This window comes from Neopelma chrysocephalum, unplaced genomic scaffold (genome assembly GCF_003984885.1).
Source record: "Neopelma chrysocephalum unplaced genomic scaffold, ASM398488v2 Primary Assembly neopelma1_77, whole genome shotgun sequence".
Taxonomy (NCBI): Eukaryota; Metazoa; Chordata; class Aves; order Passeriformes; family Pipridae; genus Neopelma; species Neopelma chrysocephalum.
This window is the reverse complement of record NW_020897738.1, coordinates 9,164,540-9,181,177: the sequence shown is the minus strand read 5'-3', so window position 1 is coordinate 9,181,177 and position 16,638 is coordinate 9,164,540. Positions and strand designations below refer to the sequence as shown.

Here is a 16,638-nt window from a genome sequence, read left to right as displayed (position 1 = left end):
CGCGCTGTATGTGGTTTTTATGCGGCCCAAGAGCCGCAAGATGCTCTATCGCACAATTTGCAAAGGCTGTTAAATAAGCAGATCCTTTCCTGCCTCTGGAGAGTCAGGTCAGCCCAAATGGCTTTGGTTTTGCCATTCATCTCAGTAGGAACAAAGTAGAGCTCATATGAGTGACATCATCTGGATTGCTGCAGCATGATACTTTGAAGGTCCAAACTCGCCTGTGTATCACCCTAATATCGCTGTTGAAGTTCCAAATTCACAGGTCCACTTTAAATTAAAATCATTCGCTGTTGAAGTTTTGCAATTGGGAAGAGTCTGTGGGCTGTCTTTCTCAGGGTCTTGGAATGATGAGGGATTATAACTAAAGGAAATAGGGTTTTTTCTGTGTCACTCAACTATGTTTGAAATAATTTAGGATAAGCATTAACTGTGTCTTCTCTGAGCTAAATATCAAGTTTGTCTTTGATAAGTGAGACTAAACCTTAAACCTTTTATAGATCACCCGTTTCCTTAAGGTCTTGCCAACATTTTGAAGTACTGCATTTTTTCTGGACTCGTGTCATGCATCATAGTTATTCATATTAATTACTCTGGCTCAAAGAGGCTGGATGCAGCACATCCGTAATAACTCGCCGTCTGCCTGTAGAAAACTGGGAGTATGAGTCTAGTTTCTGCTCTCCAGGTGAAAATGGATGTCCTTTACAGATTGGGGAAGCCATTTGCAAACCCATATGTGAAAGAAGCGTTACAAATTTTGTCATTGTACTCATACAGTTCAATTTTAAATGTGAATTCAAGTTATAAAGAGAATAAGGTTGACTTGTTATCTGAGGGTGTGTTTGAGCACATCACGTTCCCTAGGCCAAAGACCTTATTTATGGCCTATTTTTGCTGAACTTTAGAGCATCAAATAGTCTTAACTGAAGTCTTCCCTCCTGATTCACAGCAGCTCAAGGGAGGTGTGCCCTTCCAGGAGGACACCTAGCTTAGCAAAAATGGGAAATAAACATCGCTAATTACTCATATTCCAGTGACATCTGAAGTGGAGGTTTGATCTGTGAGCCACCATTACACCTCTCCAACGAGCCACAGTTGTTGAATTTCACTCCTTGTGAAATGTGAGTGGTGGGAATAAAGGAGTCTTTGTCAAAGATGTTCTGTTGTGGACGATCTCTCAGGGTTAAAACAGGCAGATATGGAGTGATTACATTTAGGAAAGGATCTAAGGCTTCTCTTTTAAGGGGGTACGAGGCTTCAAGGTCCTTTCCTGTATAAAGCAAATTGTCTCCAAACGTGTGATGGGGGTCACGGATCTCCCGGAGACTTCAGGGGAAGGCTTTTCACAGCTACCACCCACTACTGTAAAACAAGCTGTTCTCCATGTGAGATCCGTAGCTAAATGCTGTGTGAAGTAGTGGGGGGCTGCAGAGGGTGCAGCTATTTTGGTGCTGGATACTCATAGTACTTACTTGCAGGTGTAGTAACATGATGCCGAGCTGCACATTCCAGAGGGTGTTGGGTGGTGTTGGAGAAGGCTGTGCTGCCCCAGGTGTGGAGCTGTGCCCTTCCATGGTGGCTGCCTGTAATCTGTAAGATCCATGGTTTAGTTTCCTGGTTTTTGGATGTTCAAAAGTATCTTTAGTGTTAAAAATTGGAAATAGATTTAAAGAGTAAATATGAAGTGAGATACGTAGACAATTATTTTAATCTCATAGTTTTTGCTCTGTTTCCATAATTGCATAGTCAAACATTTATGCAACTGTTCAACTCCATGATAAAACACAAACGAGACCACACCCAGGTAGGTGGCCTGCTATCTCCAGGATGCTGTGGTCCTGTAAACACTGTAACCCTCCCAAATAAAGAGGTTTTAGACAACTTTATTATTTGAAAAATAGTTCAAAATTGATTCAAACTTCCATTGTCAGTAACAAAGGAGATGTAGTTTTGAGCAATGTATGATTGTCCTTATGGAGAAGTGAGAATATCGATTAATTTTCCCTTTCTGAAACAGAGAATTGACAAAAGGATTTTTAATCAAATGAAAATACTTTGCCAAAAAGTAGATTACTTAGTCAATAAGATGTGAGTGTACAAGGTTGTAACTTTGTAGAGGAAACTTACTGCTATTTCTTATAAGAGCTAGATTCTATTTGGGGTTTTAGTTGGGTTTGTGTTGGGGTTTTTTTGTGGTAAAATTATATTTTTAGGTGTTTTAACACTTCTCTGTACTGTAAATTCAGAAAGTGAAACTGGTCAGTTCCAGTGTTTTGGAGCCTGTTTAGCTTTGTCAGGCATCTTTTAAAGAATGTATTTATAAAGACTTAAACATAAGTTGTAAACACTAGAGAATCACGGTTTAGTTATTTCAGTAGACTTTTGTTTTTATTTGTGAATTTAGTAGCATTTTGGGCTTGATGCAGAACTTACTGAAGTCAATATGAGCTCTTACACTTATTCCCATATTCTAGGACGGTACTCTTACAAATATTTGCCTTCACTGCATTTTCCTATCTGACTTGTTTATTTAGAGAAGTCCCAAAACTTGAAAGATGCATGGATAAAATGGTTGCAGGGTTTTTGAAAGACTTAACGGCATTTTAAGCTGATGCTGCTTTTCTTTTTAATTTCAAAATTTAATTTTTTATTTGAACAGCACAAACGATTACACAATATTGAAAATAACAATTTCAAATCCTTAATCATTGTATATGAGGTAGTATGGACTTTTATGACTACCTTCAGCATTATATACTTGAAGATCAGATACCACCTCTGGAACAATGTTTTATCCATTTCATGTGCTGTGTATAACATTTTCTCTGAACATTTCCAAACTACAAACATCATTTCTCAAGAGAGCCCCGTGAAGTAAGACCTTTGAGTTTTGTAAGTGGGGAAACCAATGCAGCAAGGTCACACACAAGGTTGATAACAGAGTGGGGAATGAAGACTGATTGAAATTCTTACTGCAGCCTTCTACCCTTTATTTACGCTCCTCCTGTGCTCCTTTAATTATGTTACTTGACAAAATTAAGGGGTGGAGGACAAGAAAGGGTATTAATCCATTTACTGTCTGCCTAGACTCTTAAGTATTATTTTGAAATAAATATCTGGATTGTATCCTTTTACCTCATAAGGTAGTTTTTGTTCCTTTGGAGTTGCGCAAACCCATGTTAAATGTAATGTTAACTTTAATCTGTGCTGCTTGAAAGTATTTAGTTAGCTCGTTCGCTTTCTTTACCGTAGATTTATGCTGTAGTTGTGGCTGCCTCCATGGCTCTAAAGCAGTTAAATCTTTATTATGGGCTTTGGGAGTTGCCAGAAGAAAAAAACTGAAACAACCTCCCCTCACACCCTTAGATTGTGAATGGTTAAGCTCTTACCACTCCTGAATGACTTGTGTAGTGTTGTGATTGTGGGGACAGTAGTGTGGAAAAAAAAAGCTTTTTGTAAATAAGTCTGACACGGAACTGATTCATTTGGAGTGACAAATGAAATCTTAAACGCTTCTAGTATAAGAAAAGTAATTTCTCATATAAATTGGGATCTGTCATAAGTGCATGGTTCACTTAGCACGTGCCCTGCTTAAGTGGCTTGGTTGTCCATGACCTTTGCAGTCCTGCCTGCATGTGAGGGATGGAACTGCTGGGTTTATCCTGTCTGTCCCTGGCTCAGCTGTCAGCTCCAGCCACAGGAGAAGGGCAGGATAGAGCCCTGACACACTCCAGTAATTTACCACTTCTCTGATTTTGGAAGTGATTTCCTGCAAAGGCCTCACATGTCAGTTTAATGGCCTCGATAACTTCTGGCTTGTTTAGTGTCTTCTTATTTAATTCCCTCTCTCCCGTGGTGGACTTGAGGGGAAATGAGGAGCTATTTGCATGTTTATTTTAAACTTATTGTTGCTTGCATACAAAGTTTTACAATTTTGTAATGATCTCTGTATGGGATTCTTCCTTTTCTTAGTTCAGCATCCAGTTTTTTAACCTGAATCTAACTATAAGATGGAGGCGTTTAATTTTCCAGAAATGTGAAGCCACGCTTTTCTAATTTGTTTTAATAGCTTAATGACATACCTGAATTATAGAGTCACAGTCCTCCCTTTTTTTGTGTTTCTGGACAGTTGTTCTCTGGGCCAGCAACAGTGTAATGCTTTGTCTGAACCCAGGATAAAAGTTCCTGCATGGAATCTGCACTCTCGCTGAGACATAATGGGGGGGAGATTTCTATCATATGCGTAATGTTTTTATATAGCAGCTAGAAAATAATCTAAACCCGTTTTCCTTTCCTTGTTTTAGAGTGAAGGCACTTGTGATAATGCCTATTTGTGCATGTTTACTCATGCTTAAATACTTACTGCTGAATTAGTTTATTTTGTTCCCAATGTTTGATGTGTTACATCTAGTATGGAGTGGAATTTATCCCTTTTACATGCTGTGGAGTAGTAGTTTGCCAGGACTTCACAGTTCTGTGTGTGATGAGAGAGAGCAGCAAAACTGTTTGGAGCAAGTTACTTCCCTGACCCTGTTGGGGCAGAGTCAGTCTGAGATCAGTCAGGCTCTCCCTGAGCTGCTGCTTTGTGCAGGAGCGCTGGAGGGAAGGCACTGGGGGGATTTGCACTTGCGGTGAGGTTAAAGCATCACTTAGAGCTGCGATAATAAAGCTTATTTTCTCGTGAATATTTTGGTTTGCTCTTTATCCCTATAAATATGATTCATGGGATTATTTTTGTGTGGCTTTTATATGTTTTTCTGCTTTAAGGATATAGGATAATCCTCTTAACTCTTTAAAAAAAAACCCACCCAAACTGTCTATGACATTGCATAAATGTAGCAGCAGTAGAATTTGGGGATTAATCCATGGGTCTAGACTGGATAGTAAGTTTTAGTGTCATGAAGACTGTGTTGGGCATCAATTCAGTGTCCAAGACTCCAAGGTTAAACTTCCGTGTTTGGAGCATGTTCTTGCTTTTGTGGGTGCGGTGGGTGGGAATGTAAATGTTCGTTTTCTGATGCATGGCTCTTATGTGATTTTTGTTTCCTGTGCATTTGGAAATCTCATTTTCCTTCGAGTTTATCACTGTGCTGAGTTTATGCAAGAACTTATTGCAAGTATTAAATCTGTCAGTCAGATGCAGAAACATTTGATCCAATATGAACATAGAGATATTTTAGGGGGAAAAAACCTTAACCCGAAAAAAAAAATAGACAGTACAGCACTTGTAGCAGGAAAACTGGTGGTTTTTGTTTTCCAGTCTGTAGTGCCTTTGCTTGTAGTTGGTGGTTTTATCGTAGTAATGCCCAGCCTAATTTTGCAAGGTGCCTGCACTCATTGCAGAGCTGAGCACTGTCAGAGTACACAAGTGCTGCTGTATAAGCAACATTTTTCCTAACCTATGCAGCCACCAGGCATGTGCTGCATTTTTGAAAGCACTGGGAAACTTCCATGTTGACTGTGGATGACTTTTGAATTTGTATTCAGTTAAGTTCTCTTTAAAGATTAAACAGCGGAGTTAAACAGCAAAGGATTGTAATTGTTGTGGGGGAAATAAAAGTGAAACCGTGTGTTTCTTTTTAGCCCTTATGAAATACTCCAGGAAACAGTCCCTACACTAGGGTTTATAAATAATTTTAAATAGAAAAATGCTGAAATACTTGTTTTGGTGATACCTGGATCACTAACTGATTAAAAATGGTTTGACTGTTGCAGAAAGATACCTTGTTCAAGAGTGACACAGCTATAAAGAGAGGACTCTAAATGTGTACTGTGAGCTTTGAGGTACCAAAGAGAGGGAAAGCTGAATCTTCTCAAGTCACTGGTCTGAACAAGGCTTGTTTGGGTTAGATTGATATTTTTCTGGGTTTGGATCAATTTAAGCTGGTCATGCAGGAATTTGTTTTGTTTTCAGTTGAAATAATTGGCCTGTTCAGTGATTTTTATCTGTGTTCAAAACTGTTATGAAATAGTTTTTCCAAATCACTGTTCTCCTTCAGACAAGTCCTTAGATGCATTTTATTTCTGCACCTCACAGTGTTATCAATGGTCTGTTACCAAAGCCACTGATTTACATTTGAAATAGAAAACCATTTTAAAATGTACTTTTTTAATGCTTTTGCTTCGTTGTATCTCTAATCCTGTTAATAACAAGGCATTTTTGTGTTTTCTTGACAAAAAAATAAGCTTTTTAATATTTTGTTGTAGAGAATTTCACTTTTTACAGGTGCAAAATTTTATTTCTTATTTGTGTGGGTTGCCACCACTACAACCTCAAGCTGCTTTAACATTAAAGAAACCCACACTGACCTCTAAGCATCTTGAAAAATAAATATGAACATCTTGCTTAATACAGTTATTAACTTACACTTAACACTTTACTTTGCTTTTCAGGAGCTTGAAGAAATCCGCAAATGTGGAATGAAAAACTTCCGTAATATCCAGGTTGATGAAGCTAATTTATTGACCTGGCAAGGGCTCATTGTTCCTGTGAGTATAGGTTACTCCTTATTCTTATGAACTTTAAAATGAGGATCATTTGTATGTCATAAATCTACAGTTTAGTAGTGCGGCTGATGACCATGAAATAATTCCTGCACCCTGACAAGGATATCTTCTTTATTATTATAAAACCTATCCTTCACAGTTGTGCATTTGGGCAGCAGCTGGTTGTTAATAAATACAAGGTGAGTTTACACAGGTGATACTGCAGCATCTGAAATGTGCTCCTGGTTTTAAATCTTGTCTCTCTTCAGACACCCTGTGTAATCTGGGGCAAAGAGCATAATCTTCCTGTCTCATTTGAGTGTCTTCTGTGGTTTGTTTTATCCAAGTCTGATAAATGTTACTTTGTGTTTGTTATAACTAGCCTGAAGAAAAATCCTTCTGTAACTGCAAGGTGTTCTACTCCTGATCCATCCCTGGATGCTGCATTATTGTAGGCCTGGTCCAACACTGGAGCTCAGTGGTGGCACTGAGTGTTGGAAGAGGGAAGCAAATGACCTTTTATTTTATATTAATTTTTTACATTTTGTTTTTACATTGAATTTTTTTTACATTAAGCTTAAAATACAAAATCTACATCAACATAAATAATAATTAAAGAAAATATGAAATACTTTTACTCCCTAGTATTTTTTTTATAATTGACTAGATTTATTTCTAGGATAAAATTGAGTATTGGAAAAAGTTTGATGCAAGGAAAGGGTTTGTATTTTCAGAAGCGAACTCTTTAAAAGAAAATGTCTTTATTTAGGCATTAGTTAGTGCCAAAAAAATTAATTTTATAAGCACTACAGTCTTCTAGTGGAGAATGTTTCGTCTAAGTAGATAACCACTGTGTTAGTCAAATAGAGAGGGATTTATTACTAAGGAGAAAGCAGGAAATCTGCTGTGTTGAATTCCTTGGTCGGAAGTCCCTTGGATTTTCACCTCTTGTTTCCCTGCTGTGACTGTAGCAGCGGGAAATGCCTCCCTTGGTTCTATGAGTTGCTTCTAAGCCTGCAGCAACTGGGGCTGTGCCGCTGGGGCAGCAGTTCTGCTTTTCTGTGGATGCTGCCAAAAAGCCCCTCCAGCCAGTGGAAGTCTATCTTTTTAATATATACATAAGACTTTGAGACACCTCTATAGTGATGCCTCTGCCTTTTAACTTGGATGCTGTTCTGGAATTCACAAGGCACAGGCTGGGATAACGGCTGGGCCTTTGTGCTTTAAATGCTGTAGAACACATTTAGTTACTGTTTACTTATGTGCCTGCAAGTGATTCCTTGGAGTGGTTGACACTACTCTTGCAAATAAAGCAAGCGGGATCTGACACTGAAATTTGACAGAACTGAGAAACAACTGCTTTAATCAGCCACTCTGGTGTTTGTGGTTCGGGCATAACAGTTTAGTGCTTTGATAATATTTTGAAGCAGTGTAAGGTTGGTAAACTAATGTGACTAATAAAGCAAAACACAAAAATACTTGCTTTTCCTGTTAAATTAGGAATGTGTGGTGTACAGCAGCTATTTTTAACAGTTTCTGCTCACCAGAGTATGAGTGTAGTTGTTTGTTTTGCGAAGATTCAAAGCATCACAAATCTTTAAATGTTGATGAAGTTAACTGTGCTCCAGACCTGCCTTTTGGTTTGTAATATGCCCCGTTACAGGAGAAGTAGCCTTAAATTCACTGCTGGCGTAGTTAAGGGAGAATTTTGTAATTAAATTATACTTCCTATAGTAATTAATGTTGAGTATGCATTCAAAGAGTAGTATAGGTTTTTATTCTGAGGATACTTTATAGGAGATGTTTTAGTCTTCACACCTCTTCAGCTATTTTGGTACTAGAGTTGATGGCTCAAAAATGCAACACACGAACTGGTTGCAAGTTTTGGGTTTTTTTCTCTGAGTATTTGCTTTTGAAATTTCACATGCTGTTTGCATTTAGAAAATGTTCTTGCTTAAGGTTTAATGAAGTATGCTTCAGTAGGAGTAACCAGTTACTGATTATTAAACTCTGTAACTGGGCATTACTTTGGTCAGCTGCTTAATAAAGGTGTGAAAGATAAAGGTTAATATTTTTGTGTTCATACAGAATTAATGTGAAAGATAATGTAAAGGTGAACTGTAAAGCTTTAGAAGCTTTTGTTTCTAACATATTTTACTCTTTGGAACAACTATTAGTTTCAAAGGGTGTTCACTCAATTGAGAAGCAAATTGAAGGTACCTGGTCAACTTCTTTTCCTGTTCTGAACTGTAGAATAAGGTAATTTGTGTACTGTGGGTGGCCAAGGTATGTTATTTGTTTGATTTCAATGTCAAAACAAGATTATCTCTACCCCAGGCTCCTTATTCTTGTAACAGGTACTGATGGTGTACCATGAATTTCATTTCACTTAATCAAAACTGCTGACTATGGACAAACTTTTACAGAGTTTGCAGGAGAATGCAAGTCGTGTTTTGGTGTTTAAAATTCTATTTCTCTTGTCAGTGTCAAAATAAATATAACAAATAATTAGAAATTAATTGCTTGAATAGTCTACATACACTTTTGTTTCAATGCATTGGTCAGGTACAGTGAAGAAAATGGATGTTTTTAAGGCAGGTCACTTCCCGTGTCAGTTCACTGAATATCCTCACAAATTAGAGCTTGTGATGGAGGCAAGGACAAGTGAGCTGTGGGGGGAGAGAGCACTGACTGCTTAAGTTGTCACCACCACCAAAAATTATTTGTTAAACTTCCAAAGCTTTTAGGATTGCTTCGGTAAAAAGTGATTTTAAAGGCACTGTAGTTACTTCTTCCCTTGGCTGCAGAAATTGTGCTGTATTTCTTACAAATGCACAACCAGATTCTCCATATGGATGAACTTAAATGTTTTCTGTTGACTAATATTTTAATACAACACTCCTTGCCCCCCAGTACTGGTAAATCCTGGAGGGGGTTGGCAGGGAATGGTCTGGTTGCTAATGAAGAATGTGTGTGATTATACTTTACACCAACTGGAAACTCTCATCCTTTGATTCATGTTCCCAGCGTGTTTGGAAAGGCTTCATTCCACAGTTACTGTTTTCAGTGCAGAACAGTATTTTCATAAGCTTTAAATGTAGCAATGGTTTATTTATTTTTCTTCTGCCTCCCTTCTGCAGTCAGTATCTGAAGCAGTATCAATTGTCTAACAGCTTTTCTAAGTGAGATTCTGGGCATTGTTTTTTCTGTTTCAGCATGGAGAACTTCACAGTTCTCTCTTCATGCTCCTTCAAAACTGATCTGATAAGAGTGGGTGCTAAAACTGCATACAAATTCAGAATGTTCTCATCAGCAGACGCGGTGAATATCTATCTTTAGTACCCATGAATGCTCAGCAGATTTTTGTGTAGTCAGCACAAAAACGTTCTCAGAACATTTAGGTAGATCTGACAAATCAAATTGCTTTGCTGCTGATGCCACCATGTTGTAAGACACACAAAATTAACTGTGTTCAGGAAACCTATTTCCCTTGTCAACCTTCCTGTTTGTGTCTTGGAAAGGGCTTACAATGTTTTTTGAAACACAGAGTTGGAATAAAACTACTTGTTAAATAGGGCCTTGAGTTGGGAGTAAATGGGGTTGGATGCTTTCTCACTAGTACAAGTGTCGGCCAGCTGCAGGACAATGGCAGTCTGCTTTTTCCAGGGTGGATGCAAACGTACAGGTTGTATTGCCTCTGTCCCCAAACAGGTTTTGGTGTTTCCTGACACACAGACATGGCAGTACACGTTGGAAGAAAGTGCCTTTCAAAAAGGTCATTTGATAGATCCAAGTCTGGAGCATGCTTTTTTCACTTGAGTCCATTAACATGTGCCATGTTCTTGACATTCCACCTTCTTATTGCAGGACAATCCTCCATATGATAAAGGAGCCTTCAGAATCGAAATCAACTTCCCAGCAGAATATCCATTCAAACCTCCTAAGATTACATTTAAAACAAAGATCTATCACCCTAACATCGATGAAAAGGGGCAGGTTTGTCTGCCAGTAATTAGTGCTGAAAACTGGAAGCCAGCAACCAAAACTGACCAAGGTAGGACTCCATGTGGAGAGAGAACTGGGTATGGAGAAACTTCGTAGTGTGTTTAAAGCTAATAATGTGTCAACTTGTTAGCTGCTGGTGCTCTTGGGGTTTATTTGTTCTAAGGCTTGTGTCATGAATCACATGAGGTATGCAAACCTTGTGGAATCTCATTTTGTTACTGGCATGTGAGGTGATGGCACGGACACGTGCAATTTCCATCTCCAGGAAACCACAAAACTCCTCATGACTGAAGAGTTTATGAAGGTGGTGTTCTTGGTATACTTGAAAATTTTGGTGGTAGTTTGTGTGGGGGTTATTGTGTTTTTCTTTTTAAAAAGTGACTTTAGAATCCAGAGGTGTTCAGTACATTTCTGGATGTTTGAAAGAAAGGGTCTGATACTTCAAGGCTTTGTATATTTTATAATCTGCCATGTGGTTCAGTGATTTGATATGGCTTGAAATATCAAGGGAGTCATAAACAAAACCTGAAATCATAACACAGATGTAGATCTAAAAAGATCACTGCTGTGAGGTTTACTGTGTACAGTGTCTTAGGATAAGAATTCAAATATTTTAAGGATAAAAGTTACATCAGGTTCTGTGGCCAACTGGGAGTGTGATTCAAGTAGGTTTTTTTCTGTTATTGAGGTGAGAATTTCCCATTTTCTGGCAGGTAATGATTAGTTTGATATTAAGCATTTATTTTTATACATATAGAAAGAGCAAACATCCTTGCAAAAAATGCTTATTTTTTTAAAAGTATTAATTCAGGTGAGTAACAGTTTATGGCAGTGCAAGAGCTTTGGTGACACTGAAGTATCTTGCTCCATAGGAGAAAGTTTATCTTCCAGGCTCCTCTTTAAGGTTGCTTTCACCGGAACTGTGTTCCTGATAGGAAACAATGCTGTACTTAAGATTTCTTTTTCCTGTCTCCTCCTGCTAATGGAAGTACTTACAGTTGGTGTAATCTTGCCCCAAAGACAAAACAGCAAAATTCTTGTAGTTGTTTTAGAAGAGAGAGGAGATGGAAACTATGTGTAGAAGGCTTCTGTTAACACTTGAGCTGCTGTCTTGGTCCTATCAGCCTTTTCTAGTTAGGTAAAGAAATGACGTCTTTGCGCAGCTTGAAATGCAAGCTAGCATTAGTTGGAACTGCTGAAGCAATTGTGTGCATGCAAGAAAAACAGTTGGTGTCTCCCTCAGAAGAAGCAATTCCCTTTTTATCTGAGAGAGTGAATAAAAGCTGTGTTAAAATCAGAATTTGGAACAAACCTAGGGTACCAAAATAATGCAAATCTCTCATGATCTGCTGTGTTGTGGTCTTTCATTTGTCTTTTAACTCGTTCTTCAAAAAGTTGTTTCAGTGTCAGCATCTGTTGTTACTACATGGTTGTATGAACCTGTGACAGTGTTATTACAGCCCTGCTTAAATGCCTGTTCCTTTTGCTTCACATTTCTTCTGCGCTAAAAAATCACCCTCAGTCTGTTTGCTGTTTGGGCCTTTCTCAATGAAATAATGTGACATTATTACTAATAATGTCAAAACCAAAATGATTGGTTTTGTTCAGTGAGGTGTCAAGAAAGTGGAGAGATTAGGTTAATCATAAATCATTAACTCACCTCTCATTCACATACTAAATGTGCATCTTACTGCTGTACTTTTTATTTATTTATGCTTAATATTAAAAAATATTGTTATGGCAGTATAGTTTTTAAATGCTGTGGATATTGAGGCAGTTTCTGTTAAGACTTTTTCTGGCGTGTGTTTCTTACTATGTTGTTAAGGTTATTGAACACACATTTTCCCTCTAGTGTTTTAGCATGTTTTGCTCAATGAGAAGGGATTGTCCCATGCAGTGTTGCTGCTGGTTTCATAAGCAGTCAGTAATGTGATGGCAGTTGTAAGTCCAGGACTGGTGAGTTACTGTGAAGGAAGCTAATAGCAATTCTACATTCCTTAGATAGTTTGTTGCAGTTTCAACTCAGATTTTTCGTAAGAAATGTTCCTGTTTAGCAGTCCAAAGTTGAGCATTTAGTTTGAGGTATGTTCCCATTCCTGTCAGCTAAGGGTAGAAAAGAGTATGAGCTTGACAAGATCAATGCTCCAAAAGAAGCCACTCCAGTATTCCTGATTCTACTGGAGTGATAAGCATTGTAGGAACTTGCATTGCAAGGGAGAATCCAGTTGAACTGCTAAGTAGATGTTTCAGAACAAAGGACAGACTCTGCCTTTCCACACACACGTGGCTGAGCTGTGGAACACTCCTCTGCAGGATGGGGCAGGTGTTTCCACACACATGTGGCTGAGCTGTGGAACACTCCTCTGCAGGATGGGGCAGGTGTCAGCATTGGAAGTGAGTTCAGGAGGAAGCAGTTGGCCCTGGTGTGCAGTACATGAAGTGAAGAGAGTTTTTTATATTCACATTAAAAACCCCGGGAGTGCTGCCTTGTCTTACTCAGAGTAGCACAGGCTTACCTCAAACGAATGCTGCTCATGCTGCTCATGCTGCTCATGCTGCTCATGCTGCTCATGCTGCTCGAGCTGTTGGCCAGGGAGGTGCTCTTTGTGTAGACCTGCCCCCAGGACACCTTTGAGTGACAGGACAGGGGAACTCCCCATCCTTGTGAGCTTTCAGTGGCCATGAGGAATGTGTGAGGAAAATGTAGCAGTAAATGTCACTGTGGTGTGTGAGGCTCGCTGTGCAAATGTTAGGGGCATTTCTGTTTCCTGAGGAATGACATTTCCTCGGTGACATAGCTGTGAGCAGGGGGGAAATGCCCTTTCCAGCTCTCACCCCTTTGTCTGCCTGGTGCATCTCTGCTGGTGGCTGCCTCGGTCAAGAACTATGAGAGTAAAGGGAAGGCTTGCCTGCTGTTCACAGGGGAATTAAGAGTCATAGGGAAATAAAGTTGGAAAAAAGGGTTTCCGGAAGTGGGCACAGTCACAGCTGCATCACTGTAACAGGTGTTGAGAAAAATGCTTCATGGTGGAAATTCCATCTTTACCCAATCCCTTTAGAAGAATTTGTCTGGGAACTTAGATTCTTTTTGAGCCACAGGAGAGTATTTCAGATGGGATGCCAGTTATGGGAAATCATTTGTAGTGCACTTTGGTCTCTATTCACGTTGATTTTGTTTACAAATACAATTCTCTGGTGTTCATTCATGGTCATTGAACAAAATCTTGGCATATTGCTCCAGCTTACTCATATCCTGCGTTTGAAAAGGCCCGAGATTTATGGGGATGTATTTAAATGCAGTTAAAGCTCTTTTCTTACTGGGGAATTTTGCTTATAGTTTGATTTTTAAAAATTAACCATCGTAGTGTCTGATGGTCTCTATACTTCTTTTGACAGTAATCCAGTCCCTCATAGCACTGGTGAATGATCCACAGCCCGAGCACCCCCTCCGGGCTGACCTAGCTGAAGAATACTCTAAGGACCGTAAAAAATTCTGTAAGAACGCTGAAGAGTTTACAAAGAAATATGGTGAAAAGCGACCAGTGGACTAATCTGACACAACTGCTGTCAGCAACGTATGATAGAAGATCGGAGCAGTGCATTTGAGACACCCCGTAAAGCAGGACTCTATGGAAAATTGACAAGTGCCACCTTTCGGTGTGAACTTGTGGCTGTTACTAACTTTCTACAGTTTTCTTAATCAAAAGTGGGCTAGGTAACCTGTAAAGAAAGGATTAAAATTTAAGATGTTCTAGTTCTGCTTTCTTTGTTTAAAAATCACTGCTTCAATATACTTTAAAGTACGCTGTTTTCTTTTTCTTGTCAGAATTTATCAAAAATATCTTAGACTTATATTCTGCCCTTAAATTGAAAAAGTTGTGGCTGTCATTTCTTATTTTTCCTTGCAGTTCCCACTATCTTGAGTTCATTCACTGAATTTTAAACCCCCTCCTCAAAGTGATGTCTTAGGAAAAATATCCCAGTTCTGGCAGAAAATGATTGAATGTTTGGCAGTTTCGTTTACTTTTCTTTTTAAATGTTGCACTGTGCTTTGTGGGACTTGTTGCAAGTTCCCCTGAACTTCAGTTTGTAACATAATAAACAAAAAACAACCCAATCCCACAAAACCAATCAGAAATAATGTCTGGGTCTGATGTAAATCTGGCCAATGTCTATTAAACGGGGAAACCCAAGTTTTTGTGTGTGTCATTGAATTAGAATGTGGCTTATGTTCTGCTTTTGGAATACTTTGGGAAAAAAATCTGTAGCAAACAAGTAGTGGAATGTGATTTCAAATTTCCTTCACTTCTGTCCTTAATACCTATGCAGAGCAGCAGGAATGTGCACAGAACAACATTGCAACCAATCCAGGAGAGTGTTAGAAACTGAGGACCAAGAGGTACCAAAGTGATAAACTGGTTTCTTGAATTTAAAATTGGTATTTCGGAGATGTTCATTTGGAGTTAAAGAACTAAACCTGACAGCACTGCTGTCATCTCTGAACGTTTTCCATCAGAATGCGTAAGAAACACCTGTGTTTATGGGATGGCACTTGTGCCCCTTCCCAGCCCCTCTGCTGCCGGGTTCTGCCAGCACTGGAGCAAGGACAGGGCTGAGTAATAATGTGTGAATGTGCTTTGCTGCTGCTGCTCCTGTGTTTAAACACACGGGTTGGGTGATTCAGTGAGCGTTCAAGTGTCATTCTGGCATTGTGGCTTAATCAGGCAGAGCTGTTTGCCAGTTGCTCTGCGGCACTCCTACGCATGCTGAAGGAAGCCCTTTCTGTTCAGACCTGAGCATCCTTGGCTGTGTCCCTGCTGCTTGTCACCTGCCTTCTCTCCCCAGTTCAGTGTGATTTGTTGCTCCATGGTCAAACTGCCACACAGTCAAACTGCCATGTCCCCCCTACTCTCCAGCTGGGGTCTGTTACTGAGCAAACACACATTATCTCCAGAAATCCATCGGTATCTGGGAGCACATATCATTTTGATGTGCAGGAAGCTGAGTTAGAAAATCCCTGACACCTAGGTGGTTGCCTGTACTCTCAAATTCAGTTTTAATACAGCCTCTGCCTTTGCAACCTTTCAGAACTAGTGTGTCAAGCAGTAAGTCTCTCTTGGTTTTAATGTCTTGTGTATTTGCTATTCCCTCATTCATCCCTCTCATCTGGCTTTCATTTCTGATTTAGTGTAAACAACGACAGCCCAGTACCTCACCTCTGTTGAACGTAATTTTTTTATAAGTTAGGGAGCTAAGAAATGTTATGTTTAAGTGTTCTTAGACAGATTCTTTGGCAGGTAAATAAAGTTAAACCACATTCACCTTATTTACAGAAACTTGCATTTCCTAAGTGTTTTCAGGCTTGTGAGAGCACTATTACCAAATTTTCACAGCTTCGTGTCTTTATTTGCAGAAGGTTGGTACCGATTCTGTTTCATTCACGCTCACTCGGATTCATAATAAAATAATGCCAAATTATCTGTCAAACTGAAGCGTGTAACTTCCACATCACCTGAGTCACTGTACCTTTGATCATGTCTGTTGGCATGGAAACATACCATTCTCTAAATTTTATTTGAAACAAAACTGTAGCATTAGTTTGCTGCCCTCATTGCTACTCAGTAGTTACTCTGTGGTTGTAAAGCCTCTCAGGTCAAAGACTGCATCTGTCTGCATTGCTGTGACTCGGATGCTGTTGGAAGGGAAGGGCTGTGTGATCCAAGGAACTCGAGTCATGCAGTGCTGCACCAGCCATTCCGATTCCAGCTGCAGAGGTCACATGGAAGACAGATCCTGCTATCAGTTCTCTTGGTGTGTTCTCCATAGTCCAATTGCTAAACTGTGAGATGTGTAACCCAAGTGCTGATGCTGTCTGGGGGCAGCCTCTGAACAAAGGGATCCGACACTGTTGTGTGGCTGAAGTCTGAGGAGAAGAAATCCAAGTGTGAAGTCCTATGTTAACTCAGGAAATCCAGCTCTTCTTCTCTCTGGTTCCCTAAGCCATGCTGAATTCTAAACGTGCAGTTGAACATCCACAATAAAAGCAGCGCACTGGTGAAACTACACCCAGGAGTACTGGTATAGGCTTCCTGCAAGTCCATTCTGCTACCCTAATAAAAATTGCTCTCAAAGGCTTTGTGGCATGGT

General features: G+C 39.4%; 1 protein-coding gene across 4 annotated transcripts in view; it reads left to right on the top strand.

The window, feature by feature from the left end:
- The window catches only part of UBE2L3 (ubiquitin conjugating enzyme E2 L3), an 18,528-nt gene extending 1,906 nt beyond the window's left edge, over nt 1–16,622 (top strand). For 3 of the 4 annotated variants that reach the window (XM_027689769.1, XM_027689771.1, XM_027689768.1), the window contains exons 2-4: nt 6,394–6,489; nt 10,354–10,540; nt 13,888–16,622. In XM_027689769.1, coding sequence (XP_027545570.1) covers nt 6,394–6,489; nt 10,354–10,540; nt 13,888–14,042 — 438 coding nt within the window. In that variant the 3' untranslated portion in view covers nt 14,043–16,622. Of the gene's footprint in view, nt 1–5,748; nt 5,785–6,393; nt 6,490–10,353; nt 10,541–13,887 lie in introns of those variants that run through there. The other variant, XM_027689770.1, reaches the window with a different exon arrangement.
- The last annotated feature ends 16 nt before the right edge of the window (nt 16,623–16,638 follow it).